Raw genomic sequence first — 14391 nt, forward strand, 5'->3', positions numbered from 1 at the left:
AAATTTTCAAGGTAAGTCACTTGGATATTAACTATCCTTTATCCCACTTTATAAAATTTTTTAAACTATTTTATTTATATGTATATGTAGCAAGAAATAGGCAGTAAGTATCCCCTCATAGCACCAACATTTATGGCTTGATAATTACCACACTCAAATTGAATTTGAGAATTTTCAATTATTTAGTGATTTGGGATTGCATGGGAAGAAGTCCTTTCCAAATAAATATGCCTTTAGTAAATGCAGTTACTGACTTCGGTTATCTGTGTCCCTAATATTTTACTCTGGTTTTTGGTTCAATTTTATTCTGCTAAAAACACTGATGGAGAAAACGTGCTCTCAAGTAAAACCAGCAGGATTTCTATAAAAAGTTTTAATCACTGTAATAAAAAAATATAAAACAACTTTTAAATATGAGTGGAACTTTTAAGCAGTGCTTATATATGTATATATATACAGATACGTATATGAACAGCATAAAGTTTATAAAGTTAAACTGAAAAACTCTTGCATACACATATTCCATAGTAACGTAAATTTGGAAGTTTGAAGAAGAGAAAATGAAAAGATTCCAATGTTGACAACTTAATGAAAACGAATGGAAGATAAATATTTGTCCCCCCAACTCTCTGGGCCTTTCCATTTTGTTGTTCTTAGCCTTTCTCTGATGTCCTTCCTCTTTTTTCTCTGTAGTCTTTCTCACCCTTAACCATCTGTGTGTCTGTTATTCTTTGCCTATTTCTCTTCCTCCATCTCCTGATCTTTTTTAAAAATTATAAAAAATTTTAAAAAATTATTTTATTATTATGTTCAATTAGTCAGCATATAGTACATTAGTTTTTTGCTTGCTTGTTTTTAATTTAATTTTATTTTTTCAGTGTTCCAGGATTCATTGTTTATGCACTGCACCCAGTGCTCCATGCAATACACCATTAGTTTTTGATGCAGTGTTCAATGATTCATTAGTGGCATGTAACACCCAGTGCTCATCACCAAACGTGCCCTCCTTAAAACCCATCACCTGGTTACCCCAGCCCCCAAGCCCTCCTCTCTTCAGTAATCCTGTTTGCTTCCTAGAGTTCAGAGTTTCTCATAGTTTGTCTCCCTCTCTGATTTCTTACCATCCCTCCCTTCTTCTGTGGTTCTCCATGCTATTCTTTATGTTCCACATATGAGTGAAACCATATAATTGTCTTTCTTTGCTTGACTTATTTCGCCTAGCATAATCCCCTTTAGTTCCAGCCATGCTTAGCCAACTGTCCACTTGGGCACCCTCTCCTGATCTTTTCACCACCAAAATTTCTCCTCCTTCTTGTCTTGTCTCGTTTCTCTTCTTGATGCCTTCTTCTCCATTTCTCTCTTTTGAAAACTTTCTTAGAACAATATTAGGGAATAAATGCTGTATTTGTCAAAGCACTGAAGACATCTAACAACTATCCTCCACAGTCTTGGAGTATTTGATATCGTTTCCCTGCTAACTGTTGTGCAACTTGTTTCCCATTCACAGCTCATTATTCTCTGGCCTCAACTGTATCATATGATGAAAACTGCTCACACTAAAACCACTAAAAACATCTTAGTTTCCATGCTCAATCACACCTGTTTGCTCCTTGTCCTACTAGAGCATTTATTTTATTTCATTTTTATTTTTTGAAGATTTTATTAATTCATTTGACAGAAAGAGACACAGGGAGAGAGGGAACACAAGCAGGGGGAGTGGGAGAAGAAACACAAGCAGGCAAGGCAGGCTTCCCACTGAGCAGGGAGCCCGATGTGGGGCTTGATCCCAGGACCCTGGGATCATGACCTGAGCTGAAGGCAGATGTTTAATGACTGGGCCACCCAGGCACCCCAGTGGTAGAGCATTTATTTTAAAGTGATTTGGCACCATAACTTTCTTTTATCTTCTTGAGTATCTCCCTCTCTTTATGCTCATGACACTCATCTTTCCTGTTTCCCTTCTCTTCGTGATCATTCTGCTCAGTATCCTTTCCTGGTCTCTCCCTGTCTTTATTCACTGCCAGTCAGAACTATTAGTTTCAGGAATAAATTATTTTTTTGGATTGAAATCTAACAGAAATGCTAGGAGATTAAAGGAATCACAGCTGGAGAAAAAATGGGAAGAAACAGAAGGATGCAAGGTAGTTTGTCAATAGCAAAAATCATGTCCGAACATTGGCTCTATGAAGGCTGCTATTAGTCACCAGGGCTCTGTGAGTATGCCACTGCTCACACTGACAGAGTCACGGATGTGGATTCAGGGTGCATTTGCTGGAACTTCATGTTTAGCTTTGGTTGTCTTAGCAACTCAAAATCTCTTTCCCTTTTCCTCCCTCATTCCAAATTCCAAATGCAGTGTAGATGGGTTTCAGTTGCCAAAGTTACATTGCACTGTGGTTGTTAGAGGGATAGGAAAGTCTATTGTAGCTCTTTTGGCTCCTAGAGTGGGTGGTAGACTGTCTGGCTCCATGATTATGTGGTAGAAAGAGGACTGTCTGAAAATGACACATATCCTCCATAATCATGTTCATATACTTTGTCAGTTTAGTTCCTCTGTGTTCTCTTCACGTAGCATATTCTCCAATGGTTACGTCTTACATAAGTATGCCTTGAGCTACCCCAGTGACTTCCAAGTCATTACATGTGGTAGACTCCTACAACGAAGTATATACCACCTGGATATTCAGAGGACATTCTCTCTACAAACTGATATTGCATCCTAATTTCAATGAATTTTGAAAAATTTGAATATAGTTGGCACACAATGTTACATTAGTTTCAGGTGTACAACTTAGTTATTTGACAAATGTATACCTTCTGCTACGTTCACCACAAGTATAGCTACTATCTGTCACCACACATTGCTCTTACAATATTTTTGACTATATTCCTTATGCTGTGACTTTTATTACTGTGACTTATTCATTCCATTCCATTCCATAATTGGAATATCTCCCACTCCCCTTCACCCATTTTGCAAACCCCTCCAACTCCTATCTCTCTGGCAAATAAGTTGTTCTCTGTATTTACAGGTCTGATTCTGCTCTTTGTTTGTTATTCATTTTTTTAGACTCCACATAGGAGTGAAATCATATGGTATTTGTCTTTCTCATTCTGACTTATTCTTTTAGTGTAATAGCCTGTATTAGCCTGTTGTGTCAAATGGCATGATCTTATCCTTTTTTATAGCTGGGTTATATTTTACATATATATATATATATATATATCTATACATATCTATCTATCTATCTATCTATCTATTTCATACACACACACACACCAAATATTGCCTATTCATTTGTCTGTAGATAGACACATAGGTTGCTTCCATATCTTGGCCACTCTAAATAGGATGCAGTAAATGTAGGGGGTGCGTGTACATTTCAAATTAGTGTTTTCATTTTCTTTGGGTAAATGAAAACCTACCCAGTCACTAAGTGACTCCTGTTTCACACTGACCACCCCTTTACCTCCAATGTGTCACAGAAGTGGTGTCTCTACATTTTGAAATCCTTTCCATTTCCCTTTTCATCTTCGCCATTGATCCTAATGTCATTTCATCCATGGACAAGCCATGTCACATGTATTTGGAACACTTGGGAAGCAAGGGTAAAATGCAGATTATTAGATTTCATTATTGAGCCACTAAATCTAATTCTAAAGAAAGCTTTAAAATCTATATTTTGTACAAGAGTTCCTCAGAGAATTTCAGGGTATAACCTGGTTTGAGAACCAGTGGGCAGTAGTAACATCCTCCTGACTAGTACTCATGACCCCAACTTTACATCCTTGCAACCTATTTCCTATACTATAATGTACTCATTAAAAAAAAAAAAAAAAAAAAGCCTTACAGTGCCACTCCCTGTTTTCAGTGCATGCTTCTTCCCTGATGAACAATGTTCAAGATCCTTCACATGTTATTCAACTCATTTTTTGCCCAGGTTCTTCAAGTTGCTTTCCTCTTCACCTTACATCCATGTCCTAGGTACAGAATTTCTCTTTCCTACTCAATCCTATCCCATAAATTTAGCATTTACATACAATATCTTTCATTTTCCCAATTATTTTCATTGTAGCACATCTTAAAAATGGAAATAATCGCATTTATTACCAAGACCCCCAAACAATTCCATCTATTACAGAGGTAATACAAAAAATTAAGAGGGTATTTATGAGGTACATAATTTTATTCAACTCTTCTCCCTATAATTCATGTTACAAACTGACTGGATTTTTTTGGTCATTTGTTCAATTCCATTTCAGGCAAAACCAACTGAGGACATGGAAAAGGATAATGCAACATTCCTGACAAAATTGATTCTCACAGGACTCACATATGAACCACAGTGGCAAATCCCCCTGTTCTTGTTGTTCTTGGTTATCTATCTACTCACCGTTGTGGGGAACCTTGGGCTGATTGTTCTCATTTGGAATGACTCTCAGCTTCACATCCCTATGTACTTATTCCTTGGAAGTCTGGCATTAGTGGATGCTTGGTTATCATCCACAGTATCCCCCAAGATGCTAGTCAACTTCTTTTCCGAGAGCAAGATGATCTCTCTCTCTGAATGCATGATACAGTTCTTTTCCTTTGCAATCAGCGTAACCACAGAATGTTTTCTGCTGGCAACAATGGCATATGATCGGTATGTGGCCATATGTAAACCGTTACTTTATCCAGTGATTATGTCCAATACACTATGCATCCAGCTGATACTTTTGTCATTTTTAGGTGGCCTTCTTCATGCCATAATTCATACTTCTTTTTTATTCAGATTAACCTTCTGCAATTCCATCATAGTACATCACTTTTACTGTGACATTATACCATTATTTAAGATTTCTTGTACTGATCCTTCTATTAATTATCTGATAGTATTTATTTTTTCTGGATCAATACAAGTATTTACCATTTTGACTGTTCTTGTGTCTTACACACTAGTTCTCTTTACAATCTTAAAAAAGAAGTCTCTACAAGGCATAAAGAAAGCTTTCTCCACCTGTGGAGCCCATCTTTTATCTGTGTCTTTATACTATGGCCCCCTTCTCTTTATGTATGTGCGCCCTAGATCTGCACAAGCAGATAATGAAGATATGATGGACTCTCTATTTTATACTATTATAATTCCCGTGTTAAACCCAATGATCTATAGCCTGAGAAATCAGAAAGTCATAGCTTCACTGAGAAAAATGTTAAAGAGAAATGTTTAGTACTTATGGAACATTTTTTCTTCTTCCACTAGAATAATATGAAATTGTGCAGATTAGATGTTGCTATGTGTTGATTAGTGTTCAAAGGTTTTGGCAGTTATAATTGTCCTTGCGTTCAAATGACTTAAGGTGGGACTACAAATAACTATCTTAAATATGTGTGTATATTATTGAAAAACATAGAATTTTACTCAAGTTTTCATGTCATACTAAAATAATTAAGAAAAATATTTTACATGTTTTTTAAATTTTCATTTATTTAAAAAAATTTTTTTCAGTGTTCCAGAATTCATTGTTTATGCACCACACCTAGTGCTCTATGCAATAAGTGCTCTCCATAATACCCACCACCAGGCTCACTCAACCTCCCACCCCTTCACCCCTCCCAAACCCTCAAATTGTTTTTCAGAGTCCACAGTCTCTCATGTTTTGTCTCCCTCTCCAATTTCTCCCAACTCCCTTCTCCTCTCCATCTCCCCATGTCCTCCATGTTATTTCCTATGCTCCACAAATAAGCAAAACCATATGATAATCGACTCTCTCTGCCTGACTCATTTCATTCAGCATAATCTCTTCCAGTCTAGACCATATTGATACAAAAGTTGGGTATTCATCCTTTCTAATGGAGGCATAATACTCCATAGATATATGGACCACATCTTCCTTATCCATTTGTTCGCTGAAGGGCATCTTGGTTCTTTCCACAGTTTGGCGACTATGGCAATTGCTGCTATGAACACTGGAGTATAGATGGCCTTTCTTTTCAGCACATCTGTGTCTTTGGGGTAAATACCCAGTAGTGCAATTGCAGGATCATAGGGAAGCTCTATTTTTAATTTCTTGAGAATCTCCACACTGTTTTCCAATGAGGCTGCACCAACTTGCATTCCCACCAACAGTGTAAGAGGGTTCCCCTTTCTCCACATCCTCTTCAACACACATTGTTTACTGTGCTGTTAATTTTGCATGTTTTAATGTTTTCTATGTGGTTTCATAAATGTATTAACCACTGTAATATTCTAAATCCTCTGAAAAGAATTTGAATATGAGTCTTTTATAGGGATACAGTTGTGCAGCCTGAAGCCTCACATCACATTTCACTTCACAGTGGGGTCAGGTTTATGTTTGAGTGAATAGAGGCAAAAAAGTATAATGAGTGATCAAATTTCAGTCCACTCCTGCCCTTCCTCTCTCACCACTGCTTCCATATACAGCCCTTCTGATACTGCTAAGGATCCCACAGTAAGATTACTCACATCAGTCATTTGTTATATTCTTGTTACTTCTACATCCTATTGATACTCTTTTTATTTCTTAAGCATTGCTGTTAGGCTATTCTTCATAAACAGAAGTCTAAGTAATATCCCTCCTGAATAGATTTACAAAGATTGTCATATCTACCAGATTTTGTATATATATAGCATACATATCAAGAACTCTATATATGCATATGTATATATTTAATGTCCAAGTACATGAATGGATTACATAAACACATCTACATCTATATATTACCCTGCATTTGTTACCCTGGCAGGACTTGAGGTACTTCCCAATAAAATCTCGATTTGACTCTAAAGTCTCCTTCCTCACAATTCTTCTACTGGACCCCGTGTTTTACCCCAAATAATTTACTGAAAGCCTTCTGGATACCTTCTTTTGATATATGTTGTTGTTCATATGGTTTCTCCACAAAGAATGCTTCCTCAAGTGTACCTATCTTCATGTACAATTTAAATGGTGTCCTTTCTTCAAGGTCATTCTTAAATGTTCCAGCTTCCTTAATGCATTTCCAGATTACACTGAAGAAGATAAAAATGCTCACTCATTTGAAACATTGAATATTTTATTTATTCTTTTAAGCCACTAATGCTATATGTAATACTGAATTTTCATCTATAAAATTTTTTATTTTTTATTTATTTTTACTTTTTTTAAAGTTTAACATCTTAATTTAATTTTTTTATTCATGTTCAAGATTTATTGTTTATGCACCACACCCAGTGTTCCATGCAATATGTGCCCTCTTTAATATCCACCACCAAGCTCACCCATACCCCACCTCCCTCCCCTCCATAACCCTCTTTGTTTCTTAGAATCCACAGTTTTCCATGATTCATCTCCCCCTCTGATTCCCCCAATTCACTTTTCCTTTCCTTCTCCTAATGTCCTCCATGTTATACCTTATGCTCCACAAGTAAGTGAAACCCTATGATAATTGACTTTCTCTGGTTGACTTATTTCATTCAGCATAATCTCCTCCAGTCCTGTCCATGTTGATACAAAAGTTGGGTATTCATCCTTTATGATGGCTGTGTAATATTCCACTGTATATAAGGACCATATCTTCTTTATCCATTCATCTGTTGAAAGGTATCTCAGTTCTTTTCACAGTTTGGTGGTTATGGCCATTGCTGCCATGAACATTGGGGTAAAGATGGCCCTTCTTTTCACTGCATCTGAATCTATGGGGTAAATACCCAGTAGTGCAGTTTCAGGGTCATAGGGTAGCTCTATTCTTAATTCCTTAAGGAATCTCCATGCTGTTTTCCAAAGTGGCTGCACCAACTTGCATTCCCACCAACAGTATAAGAGGGTTCCCTTTCTTGACATCCTCTCCAACATGCTATTTCCTGTCCTGTTGATTTTGGCCTTTCTAACTGGTGTAAGGTGGTATCTCAATGTGGTTTTGATTTGAATTTTCCTGATGGCTAGTGATGATGAATATTTTTTTATGTGTCTGCTAGCCATTTTTATGTCTTCTTTTTAAAAGTTTTTATTTTAATCACTCTGTGCTCACCTTAAGTACAGTCTTTAACTCCCATTACTTATTTTACCCCCCTTCCCATGTCCCCTCTGGTAACCATGAGTTTGTTTTCACTAGTTAACAGTCTGTTTATTGGTTTGACTCTCTCACTCTCTTCCCCCTTCACCCTTTGCTTATTTGGTTTGTTTCTTAAATTTCACATATGAGGGGCACCTGAGTGGCTCAGTGGGTTAAGCCTCTGCCTTCAGCTCAGGTCATGATCCCAGGGTCCTGGGATTGAACCCCATATCAGGCTCTCTACTCAGTGGGGAGCCTGCTTCCCCCCCCCCCCCCCACCTGCCTCTCTGCCTACTTCTGATCTCTGTCAAATAAATAAATAAAATCTTTAAAAAAATTTCACATATGAGTGAAATCATATGGTATGTGTCTTTCTCTGACTTATTCTACATAGCATTATATGCTCTAGCACCATCCATGTCCTTGAAATGGCATGTTTTCATTATTTTTGATGTTTGAATAATATTACACACACTCACACACACACACATATATATAGTTGTGATATACATATATATCACAACTTCTTTGCCATCAGTTGATGGACACTTGGGCTGCTTCCATATCTTGACTATTGTAAATAATTCCCCTATGAACATAGGGGTGCCTGCATCTCTTTGAATTAGTGTTTTGTTTTCTTTGAGTAAATACCCAGTAGTGCACTTGCTGGATAATATGGCAGTTCTATTTTTTTTTTTTAAGATTTTATTTATTTATCAGAGAGAGAGAGGGGAAGAGAGGAAGCACAGGCAGACAGAATGGCAGGCAGAGGCAGAGGGAGAAGCAGGTTCCCTGCCGAGCAAGGAGCCCGATGTGGGACTCCATCCCAGGACGCTGGGATCATGACCTGAGCCGAAGGCAGCTGCTTAACCAACTGAGCCACCCAGGCGTCCCTGGTGGTTCTATTTTTCACTTTTTGAGAACCCTTCATACTCTTTTCCACAGCACTGCATCAGTTTACATTTCCCCTCTCAACAGTGTGAGAGTGTTTCTTTTTTCTCCACATATTCAACAGCAGTTGTTTGTTTTTTTATTTTAGACATTCTGACAGATGTGACATCATATCTCATTGTAGTTTTGATTTATGTTTTCCTGATGAGTGATGATGAGAGCCTTTTCATGTGTCTCTTGGCTAGCTGTATGTCTTTTTTTTTTTGAAAAATGGCTGTTCATATCATATGCCCATTTTTTTTCAATTGGATTATTTGTATTTTGGGTGTTGAGCTGTAGAAGGTCTTCATATATTTTGGAGACTAACTCTTTATTTGATGTGTGATTTGTAAATATCTTCTCCCATTCTGTAGGCAGCTTTTTAGTTATGTTGATTGTTTCCTTCACTGTACAGAAGCTTTTTATTTTAATATAGTCTCTATAGTTTAATCTTGTTTTTGTTTATATTGTTTAGGGGACCCATCTAGAAGAAAGTTGTTACAGCCTATGTCAGAGAAATTACTGCTTGTGTTCTTTTCTAGGATTTTTATAGTTTCAGGTCTCACGTTTAGGTCTTTAGCCCATTTTGAATTTATTTTTGTGTATGGTGTAAGAATAAAGGTCCAGTTTCATTCTTTTGCATGTTGCTGTTCAGTTTCCCAACACCATTTGTTGAAAAGCCTTTTTCCCTTTGCACATTCTTGACTTCTTTGTTGAAGATTATTTGATCATATAATTAGTTTTATTTCTGGATTTTCCTATTCTGTTCCATTGATCTGTCTATACTTATGTCACTGCCATGCTGTTTTGATCACTGTAGCTTTGTAACATATCTTGAAGTCTGGAATCGTGATGTCTCTAGCTTTGCTTTTCTTTTTCAAGATTGCTTTTTCTATCCAGGGTCTTTTGTGGTTCCATATAAATTTTACAGTTGTTTGTTCTAGTTTTGTGACTAATGCTGTTGGTATCTTGATAGGGATTGAATTAACTGCTTTGGGTAGTATAGACATTTGTCCTTCCAATCCATGAGCATGAAACATTTTCCATTGCTCTGTGTCTTCAATTTCTTTCATGAGTTTTTTTTTTTTTTTAATTTTTAAATTGTTTTCTGGAGTAGAATTCAGTGATTTGGCACTTACATACAACACCCAGGGCTCATCACAGTGCCTTCTTTAATACCCATCACCCATGTAGCCCATTCCTACCTCCTACCTCCCCCATCAAGCCTCAGTTTGTTCTCTATAGTTGAGTCTCTTAAGACTTATTTCCCTCTCTCCTTTTCCCCCCTCCCACATATTCATCTGTTTTGTTTCTTGAATTTCACATACAGTTGGGATCATATGGTATTTTTCTTCCTCTGAGTGACTTATTTTACTTAGCATAATACACTTTCTTTATCCACAATGTTGTAAATGGCACGATTTCATTATTTTTGATGGCTGAGTAATATTCCATTTTGTATATGTAGCACTTCTTGTTTATTCATCCAACAGTTGTTGGACATATGGGCTCTCTCCATTGTTTAGCTACTACTGATAAAACCACTATAAACACTGGGGTGCATGTCCCCCTTTCAAATCTGTATTTTTGTATCCTTTTGGTAAATACATAAGAATGTAATTGCTGGATTATAGGATGGTTCTATTTTCAACTTTTTGAGGAAACTTTAAACTGCTTCCCAGAGTGGCTATAACAGTTTGCATCCCACCAATAGAGAAACAGTGTTCCCCTTTCTCTACATCTTCACTAACACCTGTTGTTTCTCATGTTATTAATTTTAGTCATTCTGACTAATGTGTGAGGTGGTATCTCATCATAGTTTTGATTTGTATTTCCCTGATGATAAGGGAAGTTGAACATATTTTCATGTCTCTTAGCCATCTGGATGTTTTCTTTGGCAAAGTGTCTATTTATTCTTGTCCATTTCTTAATTGGATCATTTGTTTTTTGGGTGTTGAGTTTTGTAAGCTCTTTAGATTTTGGATACTAACCCTTTATCAGATATGTCACTTGAAAATCTCTCCCATTCTGTAAGTTGCCTTTTAGGTTTTCTTTCTTTCCTTCTTTCTTTCTTTCTTTCTTTCTTTCTTTCTTTCTTTCTTTCTTTTCTTTCTTTCTTTTTTTTTATTGTTTCCTTCGCTGTGCACATGCTTTTTCTCTTGATGACGTCCCAGTAGTTCATTTTTGCTTTTGTTTTCCTTGTCTCCAGTGACATGTGTAATAAGAAATTGTTACAGCCTGGGTCAAAGAGGTTTCTGTCTGCTTTCTTTCTTTGTCTCTGCTAGGATTTTGATGGTTTCCTACCTCACATTTAGGTCACTCATCCACTTTGAATATGTTTTTACATATGGTGTAAGAAAATGTTCCAATTTCATTATTCTGCATATTTTTGTCCAGTTTTCTCAACACCATTTTTTGAAGAGACTCTTCTCTATCAGATATTCTTTCCTGCTTTGTCTAAACTTGGTTGACTATGTAGTTGTTGGTCCATTTCTGGGTTCTCTCTTCTGTTCCATTGATCTATGCATCTGTTTTTGTGCCAGTACCATACTGTCTTGAACACTATGGCTTTGTAATATAGCTTGAAATGTGCAATCATTATGCTTCTAGTTTTGTATTCTTTTTCAGGATTGATTTAGCTATGTGAGGTCTTTTGTGGTTTCATAAAGATTTTAGGATGTTCTGTTTTAGCTCTGTGAAAAATTCTGTGTTATTTTGAAAGCTATTGCATTAAACGTTTAGATAGCTTTGGGTAGTATAGTATTATAGCAATGTTCTTTCAACCCATAAACATGGAATGTTTTTCCATTTCTTTGTGTCCTCTTCAATTTCTTTCATAAGTGATCTATGATTTTTAGAGTACAGATCTTTTACCTCTCTAGTTAGGTTTATTCCTAGGTATATTGTTTTTGGTGCCATTACAAAATGGTATCTATTCCTTGATTTCTTTTTCTGCTGCTTCATTATTGATGTATAGAAATGCAACAGATTTATGCACATTGATTTTCTATCCTGTAACTTTGTTGAATTCATGTATGAGTTCTAGCAATGTGTGTGTGTGTGTGTGTGTGTGTGTGTGTGTGTGTAGTCTTTTGGATTTTCTACATAGACGATCATCTCATTCCAAAGAGTGAACATTTGGCTTCCTTGTAGATTTGGATCCCTTTTTATTTCTTTTTGTTGTCTGATTGCTGAAGCTAAGACTTCCCGGTATCATGTTAAATAGTAATGGTGAAAGTCAACATCCTTCTCTATTCCTGACCATAGGGGAAAGGCTCTAATTTTTTTCCCATTGAGGATGATATTAGCTGTGTGTCTTTAGTATATGACCTTTATGAGGCTGAAGTATATTCCATCTATCCCTACTTTTTGAATTTTTTTTTCATATAAAGGATGCTTCGTTTTGTCAAATGCTTATTCTGCTTCTTTTGACAGGATCATATGGTTCTTATTCTTTCTTTTATTAATGTGGTGTATCAAGTTGATTGATTTGTGAATATTAAACCAACCCTGCAACCCAGGAATAAAAATACCTTGACTATAGTGAATAATTCTTTAATGTACTGTTGAATTTGATTTGCTAATATTCTATTGAGAATTTTGGAATCCATGTTCATCAGGGATATTGGCCAGTAATTCTCCTTTTATTGGTATCTTTGGTTTTTGAATCAAGGTAATGCTGCTGTCTTTATATAATGAGTTTGGAAGTTTTTCTTCTGTTTCTTTTTTTTTGGAACAGTGTGAGAAGAATACATATTAATTCTGCTTTAAATGGCTGGTAGAATACCCCTGGGAAACACTTGGTCCAGTTATTTTGTTTGATTTCTGGGTTTTGACTACTGATTCAATTTCTTTTTTTTTTTTAAAGATTTTATTTATTTCTCAGAGAGAGATGGGGAGAAAGCAAGCACAGGCAGACAGAGTGGCAGGCAGAGGCAGAGGGAGAAGCAGGCTCCCTGCCGAGCAAGGAGCCTGATGTGGGACTCGATCCCAGGACGCTGGGATCATGACCTGAGCCGAAGGCAGCTGCTTAACCAACTGAGCCACCCAGGCGTCCCCTGATTCAATTTCTTAGCTGGTGATGAGTCTGTTCAAATTTTCTGTTTCTTTTCCTTTCAGTTTTGACAGTTTGTACATTTCTAGGAACTTGGTCATTTCTCACAGGTTGTCCAGTTTGGTTTTTTTTTAAGATTTCATTTATTTGAGAGAGACAGAGAGAGAGAACAAGTAGGGGAGGGTTAGGGGGAAAGGGAGAGTCAGACACCCTGCTGAGCATGGAGCTCAACATGGGGCTCAATATCAGCACCCTGAGACCATGACCTTAGCCAAAGTCAGAAGCTTAACCAACTGAGCCACCCAGGTACCCCCAGGTTGTCCAGTCTGTGGACATATAATTTTTCATAGAGTTCTTTTATAGTTGTTTGTATTTCTGTAGTGTTGGTTGTGATCTCTCCTCTTTTATTTGTGATTTTACATCCAGGTCCTTTCTCTTTTCTTTTTGATAAGTCTTGCTGGGGGCATAACAATTTTATTAATTCTTTTGAAGAACTAGCTCTTCATTTTGTTAATCTGTTCTGTTTTGTTTGTTTCTTTCTATAGCATTTATTTCTGTTCTATCTTTATCATTTCCCTTCTGCTGGCTTTAGGCTTTATTTGCTTTTCCCTTTCTAGCCCCTTTAGACATAAGGTTAGGTTGTGTATTTGAGACTTTTGTAAGCAGAAAATCAACAAGGAAACAATGGCTTTGATTGATACACTGGACCCAATAGACTTAACAGATATATTCAGAACATTACATCAGAAAGCAGCAGAATTCACATTCTTTTGGAGTGCACATGGAACATTCTCTATAATAGACCATATACTGATCAGAAATCAGCCCTAAACAAGTACAAAGAGTTTGGGAGCATATCATGCATATTTTCAGTCTCTAATTCTATAAAACTTGAAGTCAACCACATGAAAAAAAAATAGCCTGGAAAGATAAAAAATATATGAAGGTTAAGTAATATCTTACCAAGAATTGAATGGGTTTACCAGGAAATTAAAGAAGAAATAAAAAATATGTAGGAAACAAATGAAAAAGAAAACACAACAGTTCAAAACCTTTGGGATTCAGCAAATGCAGTCCTAAGAGGAAAATACATCGCAATACAGACATACCTTGAGAAGTAAAAGTCTTAATTTTATATCCTGAAACATCACTGAACTGACTTACCAGTTCCAACAGTATTTTTTGGTAGAGTCTTTTGGGTTTTCTATATAGAATATCATGTCATTTGCAAATAGTGAAAGTTTTACTTCTTCCTCACCAACTTGGATGACTTTTATTTCTTTTTGTTGTCTGAATGCTGTGGATAGGACTTTCAGAACTATGTTGAGTAAAAATGATGAATGTGGACATCCTTGTCCTATTCCTGACCATA

The 14391-nt window shown here is 36.5% G+C and overlaps 1 protein-coding gene across 1 annotated transcript; it reads left to right on the forward strand.

Annotated features, from left to right (window-relative positions):
• The first annotated feature begins 4236 nt into the window (after window positions 1-4236).
• LOC101678842 (olfactory receptor 5H2-like) lies at window positions 4237-5211 on the forward strand. Its single transcript, XM_004772996.2, has one exon. It carries the CDS (start codon window positions 4282-4284, stop codon window positions 5209-5211), a length of 930 nt encoding a protein of 309 aa, XP_004773053.1. The 5' UTR covers window positions 4237-4281.
• Window positions 5212-14391: the final 9180 nt, after the last annotated feature.

This window comes from Mustela putorius, unplaced genomic scaffold (assembly GCF_011764305.1).
Source record: "Mustela putorius furo isolate JIRA1106 unplaced genomic scaffold, ASM1176430v1.1 tig00003834_pilon_pilon_pilon, whole genome shotgun sequence".
NCBI classification, from domain to species: Eukaryota; Metazoa; Chordata; class Mammalia; order Carnivora; family Mustelidae; genus Mustela; species Mustela putorius.

Bases quoted from the DNA above. Each gene is read 5' to 3' on its own strand.
- LOC101678842 (XM_004772996.2), top strand. From the start codon at position 4,282: ATGGAAAAGGATAATGCAACATTCCTGACAAAATTGATTCTCACAGGA.